The sequence below is a fragment of the Prionailurus viverrinus genome, unplaced genomic scaffold, assembly GCF_022837055.1.
Source record: "Prionailurus viverrinus isolate Anna unplaced genomic scaffold, UM_Priviv_1.0 scaffold_42, whole genome shotgun sequence".
Lineage (NCBI taxonomy): Eukaryota > Metazoa > Chordata > Mammalia > Carnivora > Felidae > Prionailurus > Prionailurus viverrinus.
The window spans coordinates 2,410,035-2,434,654 of NW_025927609.1; the positions used below are offsets into that span (position 1 = coordinate 2,410,035).

The window sequence follows — 24,620 nt, forward strand, 5'->3', positions numbered from 1 at the left end:
GGATACCCCAGAAGGCCCGAGATACTAACAAAATCAAAATCACTCTGAGGGACAAGGCCCTCTCGAAAACGGCTAGATGCTGAGCAGGAGAGCTGACGGCAGAATGACCCAGGAGACCACCTCTGATCTGCTTCACGAGCCCAGAGACGGAAACATCTGTTAGCTACTACCTTGTCTCTTGGTTTTAAAAACTATGCCGATACGAGCGACCACAAAAAGCCTGCCTTATTTATAAAGGAAGAGAAGACGGAAGCGTCTAGTTCTATACTTAGTCCCATACCTGGACCATGAAATAGTCACAGAAGCTCCAGCCTGGCTCCGTCCTCTTCTCCCTCAACGTCCTCATGTCGTCCTCAAACTTGCCCAAGTTTTTGGTAAAAGACATAAGAAGTGAGGTCCTGAGTTTGGTCAGGAAGGCATTCCAGGATTCCTGAGTTCGAGAAGAGTCCTTCAAGGGGTCGGAGAGCACGACACACCTGCAGAGACACGAACGGACGGTCTGGAAAACACTCTCTGAGCACAGCACGCAGCCCAACTGCTTCCTCCCCTACTTCCTTCCTTCGTTAACCGCTGGCAACCACCAGGCAGACGCCGAGAAGCCAGATTAGGAGAAGGTTTCATCGTGAACTAGTTTAGCACCACAGGAGCAGCGAGTGCTGCAGAACCGCGGCAGCGGGCGGGGGTGTACGATGAGTCGTCTCAGATCCGGCCTCCAGGGCCCCCTGGAAGGTAAGGCGATCCCCACACAATCGGCTCCCAAGCCTCACTCGCACTGCCCACTTCACAAACGTCGCTGGTCCCCCGTACCTGACAGGACAGCACTCAGAGTTACTGACACGGCACACGAGGGTCGTTGCGGCCTGACCCGGTCCGGCTGCCCAGCGCTTCTCACTATTCCTAGCCAAGCCCACCCAACGTCTCGAGCTCTACTCTCTCTTCATCCAGCACATTCCCGTTCACCCTTCCAAGTCCGGCTCGGCCGACGCACGTCCTCCCGGAACCTCTCCCCCGCTGCCCTGTGACCCCACTACCCCGGCGGTGAGTGTCGCGCAGCATACACTCCCTCTCCATAGCTCTCTCCCCCTGGGCCCTAGGCCGCGAGCTCCTCAAGAGCAGGGTTTAGAAGTAATCAGTAAATAAAAGCTTAAAGAATATGGCTTAACATGTAGGTATGATACAATTTCCCTACAAAAAGTCTATCTGGGGGCACCGAGTGGGGGGACTCAGTCGGTTAACATCCAACTTCGGTTCAGATCGTGATCTCACGGTTTGTGGCTCTGAGACCCGTGTCGGGCTCTGTGCTGACAGCTCGGAGCCTCGAGGCTGCTTCAGATTCTCTGTCTCCCTCGCTCTCTGCTCCTCCCCCACTCGTGCTCTGCCTCTATCAGAAACAAACATTAAAAAAATGTTTTTGTTTTAAAAAGACTATCTGTGGCACGGAAATACCAAAGGCACAAAATTACAAGTTTCCAATGGATTTGGAAAAGGCAGTGTGTTCATCTAACAGGTTGGAAAACATAAGATTTCTTTATCTTTTATGATAAAAATTTAGAAAGAAGATGAATAAACATGAACTCAGAAATGATTTTAAAATACTGATGCTGTGAGCTTCAATATTTCTCCTTGGTGAATGTGTTGCCTCATTTACTAGCAAGGAGCAAAACGGACCAATTCTAAGCCTCCGTGTGCCATCACAGCCTTTGGAGGAAGGGCTGAACCTCTGGCATCACAAACCAGCGGACCAAAACACGAAGCCCACGGCCTAGATGATCCCCCAGGTGAGCAACCAGTACCAGGAAGAAAATTTAAGAATCAGTAGCTGGTCATTCCAGTCACTCCACCCCACGGGCCTGTTACCACGAAAGACAAGGCTCATTCCTACAGCCCCGAAGGACTGACGTGTCTTATGCCCTGCATGAGCTGCGAGAGTCTATCGGTTCGGCCATGTATCCTCAAGGCATCCTCCAGCCTGGGCCATCATCGACACGTACCCCTGACCGGACACAGGACTGTCCCCTAAAGCCACAGGGTGGATGGGGAAGGAAACTGCGGCAAACGCCGACCGCCCGGATGGTCCTCGTCTTCCGTGAGCCGCTGCTTACCAACCAGACAAAACGTTCGTTACATTCTCTCTCTTATTGTGCCTTCAACTTGCACAGTTTCTAGATTTTCTTTTTCTAACAAAAAAGAACTGCGCTTCAGAAGTTCGCGCTAAGCCCAGGCGGTTAACTCAAGAGAGCCAGCCCAGAACAGCTCACCGGACCGGCGGGCGCCAGCGTGGAGAAGGGCTCCTCGGCGCGTGCTGGCGGCCGGTGCCCAGGGCGGCAGGGAGCCGGAGGCCCAGGCCTCCACCAGTCACCGGGGCCGCTGCGAACACAGCTAACGGGACAGCCCTCTGACCCTTTACCAAACGCCTGAAATACTTACCAAAAGCCTGAAAAATGCACAAATCGTTTGGCCAAGCACTTTTCATTTTAGGGATTTATCCTAAGGAAATAACTAAGGACGTACACAACACCCGAGCTCAAAAGATGTTTACAGTTGCTGTTTATAACAGGCGGTAACGCATCTGTCCAGTAGAGGACTGGGTGAACAACTTCCAGTACCATCTCTGCTATGGAGTGTTACGTGCTCACTGACGATAATGGTGGAGGAATACATTTATTGTTCACGGGAACATTTTTACAACGCATTAGGCGGAAAAAGCAAACACAAAATGTAATGCGTGGTGTATCACGTGCGCGCGCGCGCGCGCGCGCGCGCGCACACACACACACACACACTACCCGTGTCTAAGCGTGCGTAGAGAGGAAAAGGTTGAAAAACACATACCAAACACCAAGAGTTAAGATCAATTTTCGTTTTGCTTCTTCTAATAATCCTACAATGAACGTGCAGTGTTTATAATCAGAAATTGCGCACAAGATTAAAGTTAAAGAAAACAGAAAGCCACCGCAGGGCCAGGTGGGCCAATGTTTCCAAAGGCCAGAAATCAAACAGGCTAATACAGCAACTGTCAATACAGATATTTCCAAATTCGAAGGTATGGACCCAGCTCTTCACTGAAAAGATAATAAAGAACAGATTTGTTGAAGGTAGCTTGCAAATTAATGAAAATCAAAACGTTAGAAGGCATGTTTATATACTGAGAAATGCTGAAAATCTCAGGAAGTTGAATTTTATGTACAAAGAATTAGTCACTGAAGACAAGTTAGGTTTCAGTGGGCTCAGCAGGAACGTACTTTAAGCAATTAGATAAAATTACACCATAGCCTTAAAAGGAGTCAATGGGCACTCTGAAAAAATTACAGAATTCGAACATCTCACAGGCTTAGACCAATCTGCCCCATTACTACCAATTTATGTTCTTAATAAAATCCCAAAGAAACATGACCGGAAGGCCGTGTGGCCTGGCCGCCGGTGAGCCCCTCGGCTCCGCTGCCCCACACCCCGCTGCCCGTCCCTCCCCCCGACGGGGCCCAGAGCTGGACTCCCTGCCAGCCTCCCGGCAGCCGGCTCCCCTTTCCAGAGCAAGTGAGCCTGCACAGCCGAACCACACAGGGAAAGGATCCTCAGTTCTGGGGTCTGGCTGACATGCTAAGCCGATTCCTTTGGGACAACTAACTCAGGAATAACAGACTGTAGGAAAAAATCCCCCAAGTCCAGATGGCACAAAATTTCTCTAAGAGAAACCGTGAGTTTGACAATCTAACGTTCATCTCAAACTATAAGCAAAACAAGTCTGAACATCACTCAGCGCCCACAACTGTGTGGAACATAAAAAGGACGCCCACAGAGGCTCCTTCCCCTGAAGAACCGTCGATCCACCGGGGGGCCCTGACACTGGACGCGGTCACGGAATTCTAAGAGCGCGTGGCAGTGTCGGTCGGTACTCCGGCCACGGGCCCGGGGTTTCCGCCCGGGCTCCTCCCCTCGCTCCGTAGCCCGGCCCCCTGCTCCACTCTGAGCACCCGCCACCGGGGCGACCACAGGTGTGGCAACGCGGGCGCAAAGCAACGCCTGGCCCGCCCGGCCGTGAGACCACACCGTCGAGCAGGCACCAGGAAGTCCGCCAGCCTGCCCGGCGGGGCCGTGGCACCGCCGAGAGGGAAGTGACCCCCGGCAGCCAGAACAGGGCCAGACAGAGCCGAGCACGGGGAAAGGAAGTCCACGCGACACAGCGGCCGCCGCAGTTTCGTGGTTCGCTTTTGAAGCTTCTAAAGATACAGTCGGCATTTCAGAATTTTGGTTCTTAGGAACTCCGAACAGGTGTGAAGGTAAACACATGCACCACAGGCTTAAGGGACCCTCCCGTACACAAGGACACAAGGTGTCCCCAAGCCCCGGCCACACCAACACGCGCCACGGATCCTCAAAGGGAAGCCGCTGTGCGGTCTCTCCCGCCGCGGTCACCGGGCAGCACGCCGGGGGTTACAGCTGCCCGTGTTTCACCCAGCAGACCGGGAGCTCCATGAGCGGGGACCCGGTGTGCAGCGCCCCCACGTGCTGACGTGTCAGGCGCCCCACGCACTCGCTGAGGAAGTACCCCTACGCAGAAACCAGCCACCTCTATCACCCAGGGGTCTGCCAATGAGGTAAAATTAAAGATCCACTTACCTGTCACTCTGTTTATTACAAAAATCATTTCTTATTTTGTCCACAATAGAAGTTCGGGGAAGGATGTTGGTTTTGTTTTTTTTCTTGGCATCATTTTCAACTACCACTATGAGCCAGTCCACAGAGCTATGAGCTTTCAGAACATTCTGCCACTTGGTGAGGTCGTCTTTTACCGTAGCTTTATACACTTCAGTATCCTAAAAATAAATAAGTCACTGTGAAGGAAAGTTAATCAACGCCCTTTAACAGCAACACGTGTGTACTAACAGAGAATACATTGGCCACCGCACTTTACAGCTTCGCGATGGGGCCCTCCACGCAGAGCCTGGCGCCTTGTGGGTGCTCTGGGCAGGCCCAGGGACGCCGAGGGAAGATGGTTCCAATGTCACAGAGGAAGAGACCGAGAGAGAGCCTAGTAAGCTGCCCAAGGCAACACAGTCCACTGGGTAAGTTGGGACTTTAAAACTCAGGTCTGGGGCGCCTGGGTGGCTCAGTCAGTTAAGCGTCCGACTTCGGCTCAGGTCGTGATCTCACGGTTCATGAGTTCGAGCCCCGCGTCGGGCTCTGTGCTGACAGCTCAGAGCCTGGAGCCTGCTTCAGCTTCTGTGCCTCCCTCTCTCTCTGCCCCTCCCCTGCTCATGCTCTGTCTCAAAAAAAAAACATTAAAAAAAAAAAAATTAAAAAAAACCCAAAACTCAGGTCTGCCATGCCAAAGGCCCCGTGCACACCAACTACATGATTAGTCCCATCCTGGCAAGTGCCGTGTCAATGGGGCTAAGCGCCCCCCACCACCACCCGGCTTGGGACCTGCAGGCCAGAGGCCGCGCACCTGCGGGAAGCCGGATGCCCGGCCCCTCCGGGCGCCTCCTCCGCAGCCCCTCAGGCCTCTGCCGGCGCCCAGAACCCCTCGAAAGCCAATGCCACTTGCAGGCCACGTGGGGGCGAGGCAGCCTCAGATGCAAACCCAGGGGAAAAGGACAACCTAGGGCTTCCTGAAAGCCATTCCAATTGACGAGGACCAACAGGGGAGCCGTCCTGCTCCTAAAAAGTCAACACCGCCGGACTCAGAGATGCACACGCCGGCCTGCACAGAAAGCCCATGGGCCGGCCTCAGCCCCTCCACAGACAGGCGGAGACACAGAAAGTTTACTTGCTATCAGCAACGGTCTATAATTGCCCTTATGCTCCATAAATCCACTTGGCAAATTCAGAGTGAAAAATCTAAAACCAACATGCTTCACTTCCAAATCGGACAAACTGTAATTTTTAGCTACTATTTATAAATACATAGATTTTCCCCTTTTTTAATAGAAAGATTCTTTGTTATCCTGCCCATTCTTTCTCCGTATTTTTTAGTCTCTCTTGAATATGCTAAAGGGAACGATCCATGAACAAGAAACCTCAAATTCTGCACCCAGCCCCTCCTTTGGTTTAATCAGTAAGTGAAAAGTTCCAGAAGTCAGTACTCGTAATTTTTATTCTGATTTTTAAAACCTCCGTATCCTCAGTTTACATTACGTACAAATACAATCTGGAAAGATCTTTTGCTGAAAAATTAACAGGAAAGCCATCCCGCAAAGACCGGTTTTCTGAGACTCCACGTGCCCCGGAAGGCGTTCCTACGCCGCAGCCTCCACAGAAGGGCAGCTCCCGGACTGGGTGCTCCCACTCCACGCGGCTGGTGCTCTGCCAGGCCAGGGGCCTAAGTGCATCACGCCTGCAGAGTGAAACCAAAGGCCACAGACACCCCGACCGCTTTGAAATAGGCCGCCGCCACAGGGCTGGGACCAGGCACCCTCTGCCCAGTCCAGCCCTGGCTCCCAGGTCTACAAACCAGGGAGGGGCTGCCACACCCCCTGAGGGGACATCAGCATCCCCTCTCGGGACACTGTGCTTGGGACAGAGACCTCGCAGAGCAACACAGGCAGGGCGGAGTCCCCCGAGGTTCCGGGGGAGATGAGCAGTGGATAATCTGGGCCGTGGCTTCCAACAGTGAGCAAACCCCGCACATTACGAAAAAGACCCGGTGACCGTTCAGAAGAGCCCAGGCTGAGCCAATGAGGCGAAGGGTGTCTCCAGAAAGCAAAGCCAATACAGGAAGAAGCCACTGGCAGGGAGGGTGCAGGGTGGCCCCGCCCGGGGAACCAGAGCCATGCAGGGCAAGAAGGGTATCAGAGTGCAAGATGTGACACCCCAAGAGAGACGACGAAGGCTTGGGGGCTGGCTGAGGTGTCAGAGGCCCGGACGGCAAAGAGGGCCTCCCTGTTGGGGTGACCTCATCTGGGTGTTGTGGGTCAGCTGAGGTGAGGAGGGAAGTGGTCCTGTGGGGAGCGTCAGCCCCAGGGCAGGGGGAGGGCACCTGTGGGGGGAGAGGAGCAGGACAGCGGTGAGAGAACGCTCAGTGACAGCAATTATTCGAGTAAGCAGACATACGCAGGACAAGGAGCGCCTGGCTGCTCGGAGAAGGAAGTCGCAAACGTGGAAAGGAAAGGCACCAGGACTGCAATCGGAACGTGTGTGTGTACACGTGTGTGGGGCGGACACGCCTGTGCACACATACGTGCTCCAGAGCAAAGGGCACGTCTGGTCCAGGGCTTGGTCTCTAAATACCATTTCCCACTAGAAGGAACCAGCGCTCCCTGCAGAAGCGGCTGACCCCGGGGCTCAGGCAGGGAAAGGACGAGCTGACCTTGGCACGTCTTGTGTTAGGGAGAGCTCCGAGAACAGGGACCTGTCAAAAGGTCACAGAAGCCAAATCTGGGACAATGTGAGCACTCACAGTGATACTAACAGTAACAGATTACACTCCCCAATTCGAAGTCAACGGGTGCAGACGGACCTCAACCGATAAGCAGGACAGCTGCCTCCAAACACGGTGAAGTGGCAGGGGGCAGACCGACCCAACCACCGGAAACAACCAAAACACAGAGAGGGAGACACGGGAGGCGAGCCGTGCAGCGGGCCAGCCGAGTGCTCGGAGCTCCCAGGCGCCCCGCGCGGCGCAAACACAGGGCCCCGGACGCAAAGGCCGTGATGTCACAGGTCGGAGGTCAGGGGGCCCCTGGAGAGAGCGCTCAGAGGGGGCTGACCAGCAGAGGAGTGTACAAACTACCCAAAGCCAGGAGAGACCCATCCCGACGGGACCCAACACCCACAGGGCCTGGGATCAGGGCCTGCTCCCACAGACCACGCTGGCAACCTCCGAATCCGCAGGGCACTGGGAGGAGAACTGAGGAAGGAAGGAGGAATTAGTCTTAGGCTGACCACTGTTTCAGACCCCCAAATCATGAAAGCAATAACTAAAAGGGTCTGAAGTAACTTAATTACGCAAAGCTGAAGAAAACGTCTAGAATTCCAAAAATCAAAGACTCCCGATGTCTGGAATCCCATAAAAAATTGCCAAGCAGGCAAAGAAGTAAGAATATATGATCCGTGACAAGTAGAAACATCAGCCAACAGAATGGATGTGGCAATGACACACATAAGAGAATCAGCAGACAAAACCACGAGAATCCTTACTGCGGCCATACCCAGTGTGTTCAAGAAAGCAAAGAAAAAACTGACGTTCAGCCTCCGCTTAACATGGAAGATAATTGTTGAAAAAGGCAAAGACCCCTAAGGATCTTCTAGAGCTGAAAACCACGGCGTCTGAACTGCAAAATACCCTGAGTGGGGGGTTACGAGCAGATTAGATACCACAGACCAAACAATTAGTTAACTTGAACACACAGAAGCAGAAACCATCCAAATGAGACAAAGAGAAAGACTGCAAAGCCATCAGCACAGTGTCCCTGAGCAGTAGGGCTTCCAGGGGCCAATATGTGAGTGACTGGGGTCCCCAGAGGAGAGGAGAGGCAGGAACAGAACAAGTAACTAAAGTAACGACCAGAAATGTTCCAAATTTAAATTAAAATTACAGACCCACAAAACCTAAAAAAAAATCCACGCACAAGAAACATGAAGAAAAGCACACCAGGGCATATCACACAAGGTTTAACACCCATGAAGAGAAAAAAAAAATCTCAAACTGCAGAAGGGAAAAAAAAAAAAAAAGTTTATGTGAAAGTAGCAAAGACTCCTCATGGGTCACAATGTAAATCAAAACACAGCGGCTGTCAGAGCAGAATTGTACATGCAGTGAAATATTCTGCACACATAAAGACTTGCTCAGATCTGCAGAAACTGGAAGGACTCTGCCCTGTGCGCCAGAGAGGGGGGCAGGCACCAGAAGTGGTAACTCAAAGGGAGACTCATCTCTACAATGTAAGGGTATAAGGCAAAACCAGTAACAACCAGCCTGGAGGACGGCAGGGACAGCAGGGACCAGCAGGCAGGTGCAGGCGCACAGTGGCAGGAAGGAGGGGATGCCCAGGGTCCGCACCACGAACCGGAAAGTGACTGCTACAACAACACGGGAGTTTCTCTCTTCATCCTAAAATTCCAATTATGATCAACTTGCTCCAGAAAACTTTCCTTAATAGATAATAAAACTAATGCAAAACAACCGCAAAACACGGGCTCCCTACTAGGAAATGTAATTTTAAGAGGGAAAAAAAAACCCTCATTCATAACGTCTACGAAAACTTTAGCGATAAAAATGCAAGACTTAGGGAAAACGTTAGAACACATGACTGAGGGCATAAAAAAAGGGCAGAGACAATGGAGAATAAAACCACATTCCCAGATGGGAAGCTTTGCGATTACTAAAATTCTTCCCAAATCAACCCGAACTTACTCAAGGCGATCCCAACCAAACTCCTCTGCTCTTTCCTTTTCTCTTTTCGACCTCTCCTCCTGTTCTGCGTGGCTTTGTGACAAACTGCTACAAGGCGACCCATCCCCTCTCTCTGCTCACACATCTACCGTCTACACAGCATGGGGCACCCAGCTCCTCTGCCCCCGCTGTGGCGCCTGCAGGCTGCGGACAAGGCAACAAGAAGGCGATCATCGCCGGGAGTGCAGGGACTGACGCTGCACACCCCCAGGCGGCCTTCCCGCGGGGACACCTGACTTCCTCATGGCATGGTGGCTGGGGGAGCACCTGGGGAGCTCAGTCAGTTGAGCGTCCAACTCTTGGTTTCAGCTCAGGTCATGATCTCGCGGTTTCGTGGGTTTGAGCCCTGTGTCTGGCAGAGCCTGCTGGGGATTCTCTCTCCCTCGTTCTCTGCCCCTCTCCCGCTTGCATTGTTTCTGTCTCTCTCAGAATAAATAAATAAACTTATTTAAAACAATTTATAAAACAAAGAACGGTGGCTGGGCTCTGAGAGCAAGCACCCAAGAGGACACCACAGAAGATGTATTACCTTTTATGACTTAGTCCCAAAAGTCACAGTGTCGGGATATCTGGGTGGCTCAATCAATTAAGCATCCGACTCTTGACTTCGGCTCAGATCATGATCTCACAGTTCCTGAGTTTGAGCCCCGCATCGGGCTGTGCGCTGGCAGCACAGAAGCGGCTTGGGGTTCTGTCTGTCTGTCTGTCTCTCTGCCCCTCCCCCGCTTGCTATCTCTCTCTCAAAATAAAAATTTTTTTAAATATATATTTAAAAAAAAGTCACAGTGTCCCTCCTGCCAGTCAGATGCCCATTCAGATTCAACTAGAGGAAACACGACCATTTTTCCTCTCGATGGAAGAAAGTCACTGCCATGTGGAGAAGAGCATGGGGGACGATGGAGTATGTGGATACGGTCACTTTTGGAAGATAAGTTTTGTACACTAGCAAGGGCATTTCTTTTAAAAGAACCCGTATCGATACATATAAAAATAGAATTATTACAAGTCTGGTCCTGGCACAGAATAGACAGGAGTTAACAGAACTGAAGTGTCCAGAATACTGTGCATACATGATGCTGGTTCCAAACAAAGGTGACATTTTCAGTAACTGGAAAAGAGACAGACCATTAAAAAATGATGGTAGACCAATCTGCTACCCACTTAAGACTATAAAGTCAGACCCTACACCCCCACAGCTCCTGCCACTCACAAAAATACCTTGAAGCTATACAGACCCAAGGATAAAACACAAATTATAAAATTATTACAAGATGGGGCGCCTGGGGGGCTCAGTCGGTTGAGCGTCCGGCTTCAGCTCGGGTCACGACCTCACGGTCTGTGAGTTCGAGCCCCGCGTCAGGCTCTGTGCTGACAGCTCGGAGCCCGGAGCCTGTTTCGGATCCTGTGTCTCCCTCTCTCTCTGCCCCTCCCCTGCTCGTGCTCTGTCTCTGTCTCAAAAATAAATAAAAACATTAAAAAATAATAACAAATAAATAAATAAAATTCTTACAAGGAAACATAGGAGAGAACCACTTACCATCTTCAGACAGACAAGGCCTTCCTAAACATGATATGCTCTACTCAGAAACCACTTTTTAAAATGACAGATTTCACTCCATAAAAACTGTAATAGCCACGAACCTACGCACTAAGCGATACGTGACCCGTCGACGCAAAACAGAAACTGCAGATGCCACAGACACGTACCAGCAATAGAAGACTTCGACCTACCGCTGTCCGCTGAGGCAGGGTGAGTGGACAAAACATTGAAATACAAACGACACAAACAACAAATCGGTAAGGCAGCTCTTACGGATCTACATTTAACGTTACAACCGAAAAAGCAGAGAGGGGTGCCTGAGGGGGGCTCAGTCAGTCAAGCCTCTGATTTCGACTCCGTCAGGATCTCACGGTTCGTGAGTTCAAGCCCCTCATGGGGCTCTGTGCTGACGGTGTGGAGCCTGCTTGGGATCCTCTCTCTCCACCTCTCTCTACCCCTCTTTGCCCCCCTCTTTCTCTCTCTCCCGCTCTCTCAAAATGAAGGAACATAAAACACTTAAAAACTTAAAACATAAAAATGAAAAAAGTGAAAATACATTCTCACACACACACAGAATACCCACAAAAACTATTAGGTCACAGAGAAAAAATAAGTTTCATAAAGCAGAAATATTATAAACAACACCCTAATCACAATGCAATAAAATCAGAAGTTTTAAAGTAAACATTTTAAAGAATTTCTTTCCGGAAATAAGAAAACTTCATGTTAAACTATGAGGTAAGAGAGGCAATACAAACAAAACAGAGAATTTCTGAAAAATTACTGAATAGTGGGATTGAAATTCCTATCTTTAAAGACCTGTATTGTTTATATTTAAAATGAAAATAGATGTGTCCCCAACTAGCCCCCCAAAAAAGAAAACCAAAACCTAGAAAAAGAACAAAGTAAACCATAAGAAAGCAACAGGAAGGAAATAATAAAAATGAAAGCAGAAATTAATAAAGTAGCAAACAGATGAATAGTGTATCAGAAAATAAAGCCCTGCTTCTCTGGGGAGAAAGAATCATCAAACTACAAACTAATAGCTAATTTAATCAAGGAAGAAAGGGAGAAAGTACAAATATACAAAGAAATAACAATGGGGAAATAACTATTGCCACAGAACGTATTTTCTTCTTTTTCTTTTCTTTTTTTTTTTTTTTTTTTTTTTTTTTTTAGTATTTATTTCTTTTTGGGAAAGTGCAAGTGGGGAGGGGGCAGAGAGAAGGGGACAGAGGGTGCGAGGCAGGCTCTGCACTGACAGACTGACAGCAGCGAGCCCGACGCGGGGCTCAAACCCACAAACCGTGAGATCGTGACCTGAGCCCAAGTCGGACGCTCCACCGACTGAGCCACCCGGGCACCCCGCCACAGAGCATATTTTAAAGCCAAAAAAGACCACTTGGCGCACCCCAATGAAATTAAATTTTATAACTTAATTGAAATGCAGAATTTCTAAGGAAAAGGTAGCTTACCAAAACTGACAAGTGACTGAAACAGACCCGTTTCCACAAAAGGGATAGAGAAAGCGATCAAAGAGCGATCCCACAGGAAAGCGCCAGGTCCAGAAGGTGTCAAGGGAGAACTCCACCAAACCTGAGAGACTAGACAGTCCCAGAGCCACATACATTGTCTCACAAATAGACAATAAATGAAAACTTCCAAATTATATTTACAAAGCAAGTATAGTATTGCCACCTAAACCTGATAAAGATAGCACCAAAGAAGTTATAGACCAATCACTTGTGACCACAGACACAAAAAACCCTAAATCAACAGACACTACTACCACATTAAGAAAACAACACTTTGACCAAGTGTTATTTATACCAGGAATGCAAGTATGGCTCAAGATTAGGCAATCCATGAATACAATTCAACACATCCGTAAATTTAAGAGGAGAAAACCCGTATGACTGTCTCCATTGAGTCTGAAAAAGCCTTTACCAAAATTCGAGATGTATTCCTAATAAAGATCCTTGGGAAGAAAACAGGAGCGGACGGAAGCCCCTTCACGTGCTCGTGGAAGTTTACGTGAGTCGTGGGGCCAGCTCCCTCCTTACTGGGCACACACCGCAGGCAGCCCACTGAGGTCAGGAACCAGGCGACGATGCCCACGACCTCCACTACTCCTTGACAAGGGGTCCAGACAGACAAAACGAACCAGAGGCATAAGAACCGAGAAAGAGAAGACGACACGATAGGATACGTGGAAAAGCCCCAGACTTTGGGCCCTAGAGAATCAGCAACAAAACTAACTCAAACAATAAGAGAAATCAAGGTTAACATCAACCTTGTTGAAAAAAATCAACAGCCTTCACGTACACAAAACAAACCAACTAGAAGATACAATGAGGGAGAAAACCCCACTTACGTTAGCAAATAAAAGGAAAATCTTAGAAATTTGACAAGAAACAATTAAAATCTACAATGGAGAAAAGTACAAAGCACTTCCAAAGACCCAAAAGTGGACTTACACAAGCAGAAAGACGCCCCTCGCTCGGGGTCAGACGTCCGGGCACCTGGTCTGCCGGCCAGGCAGGAAGACACGCCGTGAACCCGTTAGCCGCCCGCGAATAGTCTCGGACGCCTCGGCAGCTGTTTCTAGCTGTCGCGCAGGTACAGCGATGCTGAAACTGTTGTCTGCACGTGTCAACCGTGGTGATGCTGTCCAGAGCCACGGGAGATGCAAACACGGCATGGGACTCGGCAACCAAGAGCCCCGCGGGTGAGGCTCAAATCGGAGGCACGGGTGTCAGCCCACGGTCCCCCAGACACACGCTTTCCTAGCTCTGCCCGCCCAAGGGCCACAGGCACCGACACGCCCTCACTGCCAGAGGCCTGAGGGCTCGCTCTGCAAAGAAATGGCTGATTCCAGGACAAGGACAGTGAAGGCAGGAGAGCCCGGGATACCTTGCTGTGCTGGAAAGTTCAAGACACGACCCTGAAAAGGACACAGGGGCCAGCCTACAGTGACCCTCCCTGGCCAAATCTGGGACGACCTGAGCAGCGAGATAAGCAAGGATACCTGATGACCACACCTTACGAGACAGAGGTCCACACAGGCTCTTTCCTAGAGTGGAGCACCGGCTGATCCGTTCGGCAGAGTGTGTTTGCGGCCCCAAGGAAGACCGGTTCAGAGGAATTATTGTCGGGTGCTCAACCTAAGCGGGAGAGCCGGACGAGGGGCAAGATAATCCGCTGGTCTCCGTGGCCCCCCAGACATAGCTTATTAGCGGCAGGGGAAAACACTAACTACAGCATGGAGAAACCTTGACCACAAGATCAAATCTAACGTTGCCACCGAGCAGGCGTGGAGAGAAGGGGCAGTTAGCACCGCGGGCCCGGCACGGCCGTCCGTGGGCCTGCTCACAGGGTGGGCCCTTGGCTGAGGCCTGGGAACACGGATCGTGGGATGGTTCCCACCACCACGTGACAGGAGGGCCTCACGGGGCCCGGGCTCTATGGACAAATATGGCCTGTGCTGAACACCTGTTTGCCCTCTGGGAGTCTAGAGTTTTGGTACGAGGCAGGCAGACGGTGCCCACGTGCCCAGACCCCGAAAAAAGCCCTGGGCGCTGATCTCTGACAAGCTCCCCGGTGGACATCTCCCACGGGACGTCATGCTCACTGCTGGAGGTATAAGCCCACCCTGCACGACTGTCTCCACTGGGAAAGGCTACAAAGCAAAATCAGCAAAGGCAAAAGGGTCCAGGCATAAGCTTCCTTCCAGTCCTTTCTTATAATTACAAAACGCTACCTCTGCGTGCTCACGTTCAGGTGAAACTGTCACAACGTGGAATGACCCGTGTGTGCTATGTATCATGAAATGCTTGTTTTATTAGAGCCGAAACAGACAGGAAGAAATGACCCACAGGGTCTCCTCTCAGTTCAGGGCACAAGAGTTCTGTCAAGAGTGACGAGCTTCCTTCTGGGCTCATACACACACGACTGCAAAGTACACGTAAGGGCTGTGACGTCGAGCGTCACTCGGGTAGTCGTGGAGCTCCCGCTGTACGGGCACCACGGCGGTGGGGAAGCAGGGCCGCCCCCTGCCCTCAGAAAGCCTACAAACCAGCAGGGGAGACCAACAAGGATTACGAAGTCAAGTAACCACCTGAGAGTGAACGTGGGGAGTTTGCGAAAGGAAGCTCGGAGTCAATATTAACAATACCTAGAGGCCACGAGGGCGCGGGGGGCTCACAAGATCTCCAAACACAAGAAGGCTGTACTTGGTGACGACCAAGAGGGGGCGACCCACTGGACCAGAGCAGAAACACGGAAGGACAAAGCCAGACACTCGGCTGAGGAACGGAGAAGAGAGCACACCAAAATAGAGTACGTTGAAAAGTCAATTCGATTAATTAGAGCCGCCTGAACAAAAGCTAGACCCGTGAATTCTGAATCCTGCTCCAAGGCATTTTCTCGTAATTCTCTCCGTACAGAAATACTTACACAGCATTCCGTCCAATAAATATGAAGAAAGGGGAAAGTGAGCAGAGCTTTGTTTCCATCTTTGGGTAGCAGCTCCTCTTTGAATTGAACGAAGTTGGATTCCAGGTGAATCATCTTTGGAGCACGGCCGTAGGACCTACAAACAATTTTCAAAACGTCACTGAGGAAAACGAAGGATGTTCGGCAGAAAGAAAAAGGAAAAATCCGACAGTAACTGTAACCACATCCATGAGTTTGGAAGTACACATGTGCTATTAGTCCTGAATTACAGCGATAATATTCTGTCCAAAAAGATTCCATAAATTATCTCGACAAGGCTCAAAATTACGTATCAAAGCTCCCTCTCCATAAAGTCTGTCCTCTTACTCAGTGGCACACACAGGCTTCTTTGCAACACAGACTTCTGAGAAAAACGGCTTTTACTTAAGAGTTTCACTATAAAAAGAAGTTACTGTAAAAAAAAAAAAAAAAAGAGAGATTCCCAAAAGCGCAGTTGGAAGACATGAAAGCTTTAAGCCACACGCATACTTGTGTGATCACCTGTATTATCCAAAACAGAGGACGACTGGTGGCAGACAGCTGCCCCCCACCCCCCAGGGAGGAGGGACAGAGAAGCCCCGGAAGGCTGCGGACACCCAAAGGAAGGCTATCAGGGCATGGGTGCCACATCACTGCGCTTGTGAAAAGTCCACCATGCCACAGGTACCTTTCCTCCACCCTTGGATCTTCCACCCCTAGAAATCCTACAGCTGGATTTTGTACGTTTTGTTCAATAAAGAGTCTACGTGTAATAAACTGAAACTAACCACATTTAACACGATCATGCGGATGCCTGACCTTGTGTGTTTTCTACCTGCAGGCGCACTCTTCCTTCCTGTCCTTTGGGAAACCAATCAAATTTTCTTTTTCCATCCTTTTTCTCTGCTGGTTCGAAAGCTTAACCATCTATTTCTGTCCTCCTGTTTGTTACATTTTCACTTTTTAATATGCATACATGTTTTTCTTCAAAGACTAGAGTAAATGTCTCTCTCCTCCCTGAATACATCAAGTACTTTCTTCCCTCTGCTTCTTCCCCACTTCTAAGGTTTTAGATTTTTTAATTTTTAAAAGGGCTGACACCGTAACTTCAGAAAAACAGAAAATGTTTTTCTGACTCATTTACCGGCAGCTGTGCCTTTCATCCTACGGATTCTGGGTTCGTTTTCCTTCCTGTTGCGACGTGTCCTTTTACTCCTTCAGGGTGGTAAGGTTTCTGATCACACGTGTCTGAAAACGTTTCTATCGTTTTTCTTCCTTTCCCAACCGGCTCCACGTCATGGCAAGCAACGAACACGACATCTGAATGGCACTCGGGAGTAGACACGTGTGGCCTAGTGCAGCCAGAAGTGACAGATCCTGGCCCCAGCTGGCTCCCAGCCCTTCGAGGGACAAACCTGCTCAGTCCCACGGCAGCCGGGCCCACAGGCAGGGGCGCCGACTCGGTCTTCCGTTCCACACTGGAGTCTGTCTAACGCAGACTCGAGGTTGAAAGGCGTCTTCCGTGAGTACTTTGAGAAGCGCGGTCTGCCCCGCTGCATTTGCAGCGTCGTTAGAGGCTGGTGTCCTTGTCCGTCTGTTTGCCCGGCACGGCTTTTGGTTTGCTCTGGTCGGCTTTCACCCCACTGGACTTTCAGTGGGCTCCAGCAAGCTTCTCATCTGCCTCGGGGAACGTGGTGCCTGCCCCCGGTTCTCTAGCCTCTGCCCCGACACCTGTGGCTGTCCCCACATCTTGGCGTGTCCTTGGGCCCCGCACCTGTGCTCTCGGCACCGAGCCCCAGCTGCAGGGCGACAGAGCCCCGTCCTCCGGCTCACCGATGGCTCTCCACCACACACCTGTTCGCTGCATCCAGTAAAGTTCCGGCTTCAAGTTGAGATCCAAGATCTACTCAGTTACCTGTAAATTTTCATCAGAGCCACATGTACCTACTTTAACATGTCAAATGGTGTCCAAAAGCCTTTCTCTCTCTCACACTGACAAGCGGCTGCCTGGCCCAGCCTCCTCCGCCTCCCGGCTGTGCTCGCTCCCTAGAGCTGCTCTCACACATTAGCACAAACCCAGACGCTTAACGCAACGTTAACTCGCTCGCATCTCAGGAGGCCAGAAGTTTGAAACCAAGGTGCTGGCAGTGCTGGCTTCCTCTGGAAGCTCCGGGCTGCTTCTGGCTGCGTTCTGGTCTCTCCTCCCTTCCAGCAAACGGTGGCGGTCTTCGGCTGGCAGACCACCACGCCAACGGCTGCCTCCACCCCCAGGGGACTTCTCCTGTGTGCCTGTGTCTTCTCAGGACACCTGTCACTGGATGTAGGGCCCACGCTACTCCAGATGAGTAAAGATCCTTCTTCCAAATAAAGTCACACTCACAGCTTCCAGATGGACCTGTCTTTTGGGGGCCGCAATTCAACCCACTGTATCTCCTCGAACGCTCTGAGACAGGATGTCCGACCGTCCGTGACAGATGCAGGCCAGGCCCCGCCTGCCCGTCCGTCCTCTTGCGCGCCCCGCACCCTCCCGACGGCCCTCTCGCGGGCGACTGCCACCCCTGCCGCGTGCTTCCCCTAGTGTTAAGTGTGTGCCACTGCTCACGCTTGAGCAACACACCCGGGCTACGGCAGCTCAGTGACGTGCCCGTGGTCTTGCGGCATTCTTCATTTCCCCAGCCCACGGTCACCATTTCTAATCCTTCCCAAGCTCTCCGGCAGAGCCGTAAACCCGAGTGCCACCCACACAGGCAAGCCTCAGCTAGCCCGGCAGTCCCTTTCCCCGGCTCACGGCCCTCAGAAGGCCTCCTGCTCCAATCGGGAAGGCACCGTGGGAGCACGTGGGAGCACGCTAGGACTTTTCCTGGGGCCATCGGCCCGTCCCGAGGAATTCTCCACTCTCCTGCCTGGGGAGCAGGGGTGGGGCCTGAGCTCCGCCACGACGTGGCTGCACCTGTTCAGATCCCCCCCGGCCGCCGCCAGAATGGCACTTCTCCCCGCTCCGCGGTGCCTCGTCAGCAGAGGTGGGCGACCGCTCCCTGCCCGCACCCCGCCTGCCCCCTTCCAGCGCGCCCTTGCCTTCGCCCGCTGCCGTCCTGGGCCCGGTCACCTGCTTCCCTGGGAGCCGCCTCTGCAGACACACGGGCTCGGCCTTCTCTCCCGAGGCCCCCGTCTCTCTTCCTTCCCCGGGAAGGTGTGGGGTTTCCGCTGCATCCCCCCCCCCCCCCCGCCCGGCTCCGTGCCTGCGCCCTCCCGCCTCCTCAGCCCTTTCCTCCGGCTCAGGGAGGCTCGGGAACACGAAGAGATGAGCACACGCTGAATCTACACAGTTTCTCCTTGTCTCCTCGTAACCCCTTTTCTTGCTTCGCGGACACACCTCTTTTATCTTTCTGGATGTTGAAATAACGTGCATGAGAAATCTTCTCCAGATACGAATCCCTCCTCCGCCGAATCATTTCTCTCATGGACGGCGCTGGGCCTCCTCAGATGGTGACCGATTCTCCCATTTTCTATCTGCCCTTTACTTTAAATTTAGTAACACATTTCCTTCTAATGCTACAGGCGGACACAGACACGAGCCCAGGGCCCGTAGAGAGCCCTGGTGAGTGACACCCAGAAAGCCACATTCATCTACATGGTGTCAGGGAACACACACTCTGGTCAGTAAGAAATAATGCAGTGACAGTGACAACCGGGACTACGTGAGTGTGAGTGACAACCGGTTAAAAGCAGATTACCTGAACTAGCGAGTCAAAATCCAAGCATCTTCCAGAAACAATAGATCTCATCTCAGCAGAAAGAAGTTTCCCAGCGAGATAATTCAAACGTCAACCACTTCTCCGACCAAGTCACGAGATGAACAATACACAGGAAAGGGAAAACGGGACGGCTGAGCTGGTTTCCCCCCAATTGTTATGTAACATTTTCCATACACTTGCTCATCCTTCAGAGAAGAGCACAGGAGCTCAGGGAGGAGAGCGGTCCTGCTGAGAGCACAGGTGAAGGGGACACCTTCTGTTTCCGTGAGGGGTCAGAGTGCAGGTCTCGTTTCCAAAATGCCTGTGTCTTTAAGACACTCTGAGCCACCAGGAAGAAGCACGCACGTCATTCCTATGAAAGAGGGCCCTGAACTCAAAAGATCAGTCTTGTTTCTACCACCCTATGTCTCGGTAACAAAGCCAACACACTCCTTAAAGAGTGAGGCCAAGAGATTTTGTGACATGTTCAGTTTCGTTCCAATACACTTTAGAACTCAGGCTTTAACTTTGACTACCTCACTTGCTCACTGAAATGTCCAAAAAGTGAAGAGGGAGATAAAGCCAAAAAAAACAAACAGGCCACACCTTCTCCATTCCATCGGTTCCCTCGGAAGCTGCTGGGAAAGCGTTGGATAAATAGAAGTAAATAAATTCTGATCCCCAGCACCTACAACAGGAATAAAGAGAAAAGCAGTTACAACATTTTTAGGTGAAAACGGGCAACATGGGCTCTGGAATTTATTGAGTTGCTAACTGTAGACAGTTTTATATTTCGCAAAATGACACCACAAAACAAAGTCGTTCTATACCTTTGAATACTGATCCCAAAAATAAAAAACGAGTAAATAAATAACTGATCTCACCTGACACCCGTAACCCAGCTTCTCCCTTACGGCACCTCCACGAGGCAGGGACCCCTTTCCCCACGCAGAGAATGAGGATCAGAAAAGTGGAACGCCCTGCCCAAGGCCACGGAGCTCAGGAGAGAGGGAGCTGGCTCCCTCCGGCTGCCTCCCGAGCCCGTGACCCACAGCCATCGCTTTCCTTGACTTTGTGAGACCAGCCACACACGCCGCGCAGAAAAGGAAACCCCGAGAAGTGAACACGAATTTCTTCACTGAAACAGACTCGATATGCATCGACACGCTGGCAGGAGCTAAGACATACAGCACGCTGTCCGTGCACGTGACACACACCACACCCGGCGGGCCTCACTGACCGCCCGGGCCGCCAAGCACCCGACCTCACCGACCGGGAAGGTGACGTGCAGGCGGCACGTGAGAGGCCGAGGCGCTCGGGCCACGGGGCTGCAGGCGGGGCCTAGTTAGGAACCGGGGGCCCGACTTCGGGCCGCACGCTCGGGCTTAACTCGGCTCTGTCAGCCCCAACGCAACGGGAAGTCCATTAGCTCTCATTAAATCATAGCACGACCACATCATTCCTAAGCTAAAGCAGAACCTTTTAACGTAGATGACTCAAAACTCTTACGCTCGAGGATCCTCAAACTTGAAGCAAAACCATTATCCAAATTGCTTTCGTATTGATCTTAAGGAAATCGTTGGGAATTGGTGCGGGCCATTAACACAGTTGCTTGTTTTGCTATCGTGAACATTAAAAAAAAACAAGACGAGACCAAACAAAACACCTCCCCCAAACCACAGAACGGTATCATTGAGTCCCCGCTGAGAGGAGCGGTGTTTCCGGGCAGCGGAGCATCAGGGGCGGGGGCGAGGGGACCGGACACACGGGCGCTGACAGCCTGACCGCCCGGCCCCGGCTCCTCGCCAACGCCACCTACGTATCCAGCTGAGTCAGCCGGGGGACACCGCCGCCCTCCTGTGCCTCCGAGGACCATCTGCGAAGTAGGAAAATAATACCGAGGGCTGCGGCCACACAAATAACCTTGAACGAGGCCTGACACAAAGTATTTTGGGTTCCTCCTACCCCATTTTTTGTCACAATAAAAACAATTTTTATGTTTTACGTTCAGTTGGCAGCCACCTTGGAAATCATCAAAGTAAGAAAATGTTCGGTCAGCGTCACATTTCTTACCGTGGACTGCCATTCCTACTGTCTCTCTAGAAGGTTCCAAGATTAATGTACAAAAATTACCTCCTGTGCTAACACGGCAGTAAGGGCAACCACACGGAAGCTGCCCCCTGTCTCACTGGTGTTCGCCCGTCCTCGTCCCAGGGTCTCCAGCGGACATACATGTGGACACAGAGCGGAAAGATGAAACGCCCCCCCACCAAGTGAGCTCCCAGGAAAATCCTAACAGTAAAACTCGTGTAAATGGAGACTGTAATTTTCTTGAATTCTCTCATGGAATAAATCTTTAACTTGTGTCCCAAATTTAATTTTAAAAGATTACAGGTCAACCAGCACAGTAACTGTGGGCTTAAATGCGACCGGCTGACCTCAGTGCCCGTTCTGAACTGAACTGTGTCCCCCCACAAAAGTCACGTTGAAGTCCTAACCCCAGTGGCTCTGAATGGGACTGTATTTGGAGATCAGGTCTCTGAAGAGGCAATTACGTTAAATGACGTCTTTAAGGTCTTCAGGCCCTGATCCCATCTGACTGGTGCCCTTCTAAGAAAAGAAAATGTGAACGCACAGAGACAGACAGCAGGGATGTGACAAGATTGTGGGAGGACAGGGAGAAGACAGCTGTCTACGTGGCAAGAAGGGAAAGCCTCAGCAGCAGACCCTACTGAGACCTTGATCTTGGACTCCCGGCCTGCAGAACTGCAAGTTTCGGTTGCTTCAGCCACAAAGGCAGCCCGAGCAGACAGAACCGTGCCCCCCCGATTTACATTTGGAGACCAAATTCTTCTAACCCGCTGAGGCTCTATCTACACTGTGGAATCAGAATAGAGAAAAGCTACCATGATGTTCCAGAATACACACTATTATCATAACTCTCTTCCACCTTCAGATCGAGGGTTATGAAAGCCTGCGATGTCCCCTGAAAACGGGCTCTGGAGAGTCGGAGCACGAAAAGGGAAAGATAGGAGTTGAAGCTAAAACTCTTAAAGAATGAAATCTCAGCTAATGTGATAAGTAATTAGCAACACATACTTTGTAGAGTCCCCAAAATAGCCACAAAGTAGAAAAGTCCTTAGAGCTTTGAGGTCTGAATGGTAAGACAGAACGTCCAAGCTGATGTTTCAACTTTAATCCCATGGGCAACAGAGGGAGAAACACCAAGGATTCAGTTCTTTGAAAGTAGCTACGGGGGCACCTGGGGGGCTCAGCCGGTTGAGGGCCGACTTCGACTCAGGTCGTGATCTCAGCAGTCCGTGAGTTCAAGCCCCACGTCGGGCTCTGTGCTGACAGCTGGGAGCCTGAAGCCTGCTTCAGATTCTGTGTCTCCCTCTGTCTTCCCCTCCTTCACTTGCACTCTGTCTCTGTCTCTCAAAAATAAACGTTAAAAAAATTATTTTAATAAAAAATAAATAAATAAAACATTAAAAAAATTTTTTTTAAGTAGCTACTAAAAGCAAAAATGAGGCTTAAGACTGATGTGCTGAAGTTTAGAGAACCCTGTTCAGGAAATTGTCCTGTTTACTTTTCCACCCTGAGAACCCTATTAAAAAAGTAAAGTCAAAGTATTTATTGCAACAACTAAGATCCGTGTGTGTGTGTGTGTGTGTGTGTGTGTGTGTGTGTGTGTGTGTGTGTTGGCGGGGAGGGGGATGGGGGAGGGCGGGAAAGGGAGGAAGAGAGAGGGAGAGAGAGGGAGAGAGAGGGAGAGAGAGGGAGGGAAAGGGGAGACTTCAAAATAATTACTAAGGGTAATTCTAAGCATAATCCCATTAACATAAACCTCTCTCCCTGCATGTGTGACTACACGTATGACCCCGCTCTCGTCACTCCAGGGGACACGTGGTGACAGGAGGACTAGGGAGCACACAGTGGCCCCCACACCCATAGGCGGCTCCAGGGGGCTGCAGACCACAAGTCACCCTCTGCGCCGGCTACTGCCTTGGCGGCAGGACCCTGGCAGGAGGGGTCAAACGTGAAGGGAAACATTGGGACAGTCACCTTGCTCTGAAGACAGGGCTGTAACCACCTGGGGCGCCGCCCAGACCCGCTGAGCAAAGTCCAGCTCAGACACCCCTAACAAAGGCAGGCAGAGTCCCAGGTTTCTGATTATATGAACCTGTTTTCTTATTACTTATGCCAGTAGTTAACCAGATTTTCTGTTACATGCTGTCAGATGACTGGCCAGACCTTCATTATTTCCTGAACTATTACTGTATTCTGAAATGTTTATAAGTATATATTTATATGTATTAATCATGTTATTCAAAAGTTTTTATGCTAAAAGCAGATAGGAACTAACTAAACACAGAGTGAAAAAGAATTAAAAAATAGGACTTCAGTGATTTAAGCATAAATGGGTCTTTTTCAACAAACTCAACATTTTTCTCAGACCTTTAAAACAGAAGGGCTTGGGAACTCAATTGTAGAGAAAGTAATTAGGAACTTATACCAACATTAAAAAGACACTAACGTGTCCAATTTACAAAATATGACTTCAGAAACAGATGTATCACTTCAATTTTAGATCACCAACAGTAGGAAAACAGCTATTTTTGAAACAGCTCTAATCTTCAAAGAAGTCGATCACAACTAAAAATAGAAACCTGTCGGCTACAGTCTTTTCTGACCCAAGATGCTGTCACTGAGATGAGAGTCTAACCAGAGCTTAACAGCAGGCCCAGATGCCCCACCCCCCACCTGACGACACCACGCGAGCACCAGGCCAGCCACGAGCTGCCCGCACAACCCTAGACCATTTGTCCTACAGCAACCAGAAGAGCCGTACGACATTCACCTTCAATCACGTTGAGCACGAAGCCTTTATCTTAGGTCCACTACAACTACAAAGTCACAAAGTTATTTAGTGTCCAAATTTTTGAGACTCAGATTCTGAATTCTTTCTTTCTCTTTCTTTCTTTCTTTCTTTTTTTCTTTCTTTCTTTCTCTCTCTCTCTTTCTTTCTCTTTCTCTTTCTTTCTTTTGAGAAAGAGGTGAGGTCATGACCTGAGCCGAAACCAAGAGTCAAACACTTAACCAACTGAGCCACCCAGACGCCCCCAGAGTTTTCATTCGTAACAGTGGACAACAGCTGGAACAGAATCAACGTTAGGTTGACACAGACTAGAGGACGTCAGGATGCCCTGCTTTGTGCAAAAATGCCTCAGACAAGGCCAACAACTGGCACTTTACCCCCCGGAAGTCTCCGTCCAAAGCAAACCGTCCAAAGGGGTTCTATCTGAGGGACAAGATCACAGGGGTGTTTGCTTTCTGCATTTCAGGAATATGGGATGTCTCAACTAAAATAACATAAAGGTATTCTCTTTAACCTAAAAGAAAAACGCCCGTACCTACCTTCAAAAAGCTATAAATCTGATGTTCCTACGATGTTTATGCAACAACTTTTAAACGATTCCAG

At 50.5% G+C, this 24,620-nt stretch overlaps 1 protein-coding gene across 3 annotated transcripts in view; it reads right to left on the reverse strand.

Moving 5' to 3' along the window:
- Positions 1 to 24,620, reverse strand: part of TRAPPC10 (trafficking protein particle complex subunit 10) — an 87,248-nt gene that overhangs the window by 47,508 nt on the left and 15,120 nt on the right. For all 3 annotated transcript variants that reach the window (XM_047846871.1, XM_047846870.1, XM_047846872.1), the window contains exons 2-5: positions 19,745 to 19,826; positions 15,387 to 15,522; positions 4,618 to 4,814; positions 281 to 476 (exon numbers count right to left, since the gene is read on the reverse strand). In XM_047846871.1, coding sequence (XP_047702827.1) covers positions 281 to 476; positions 4,618 to 4,814; positions 15,387 to 15,522; positions 19,745 to 19,826 — 611 coding nt within the window. The remainder of the gene's footprint in view (positions 1 to 280; positions 477 to 4,617; positions 4,815 to 15,386; positions 15,523 to 19,744; positions 19,827 to 24,620) is intronic.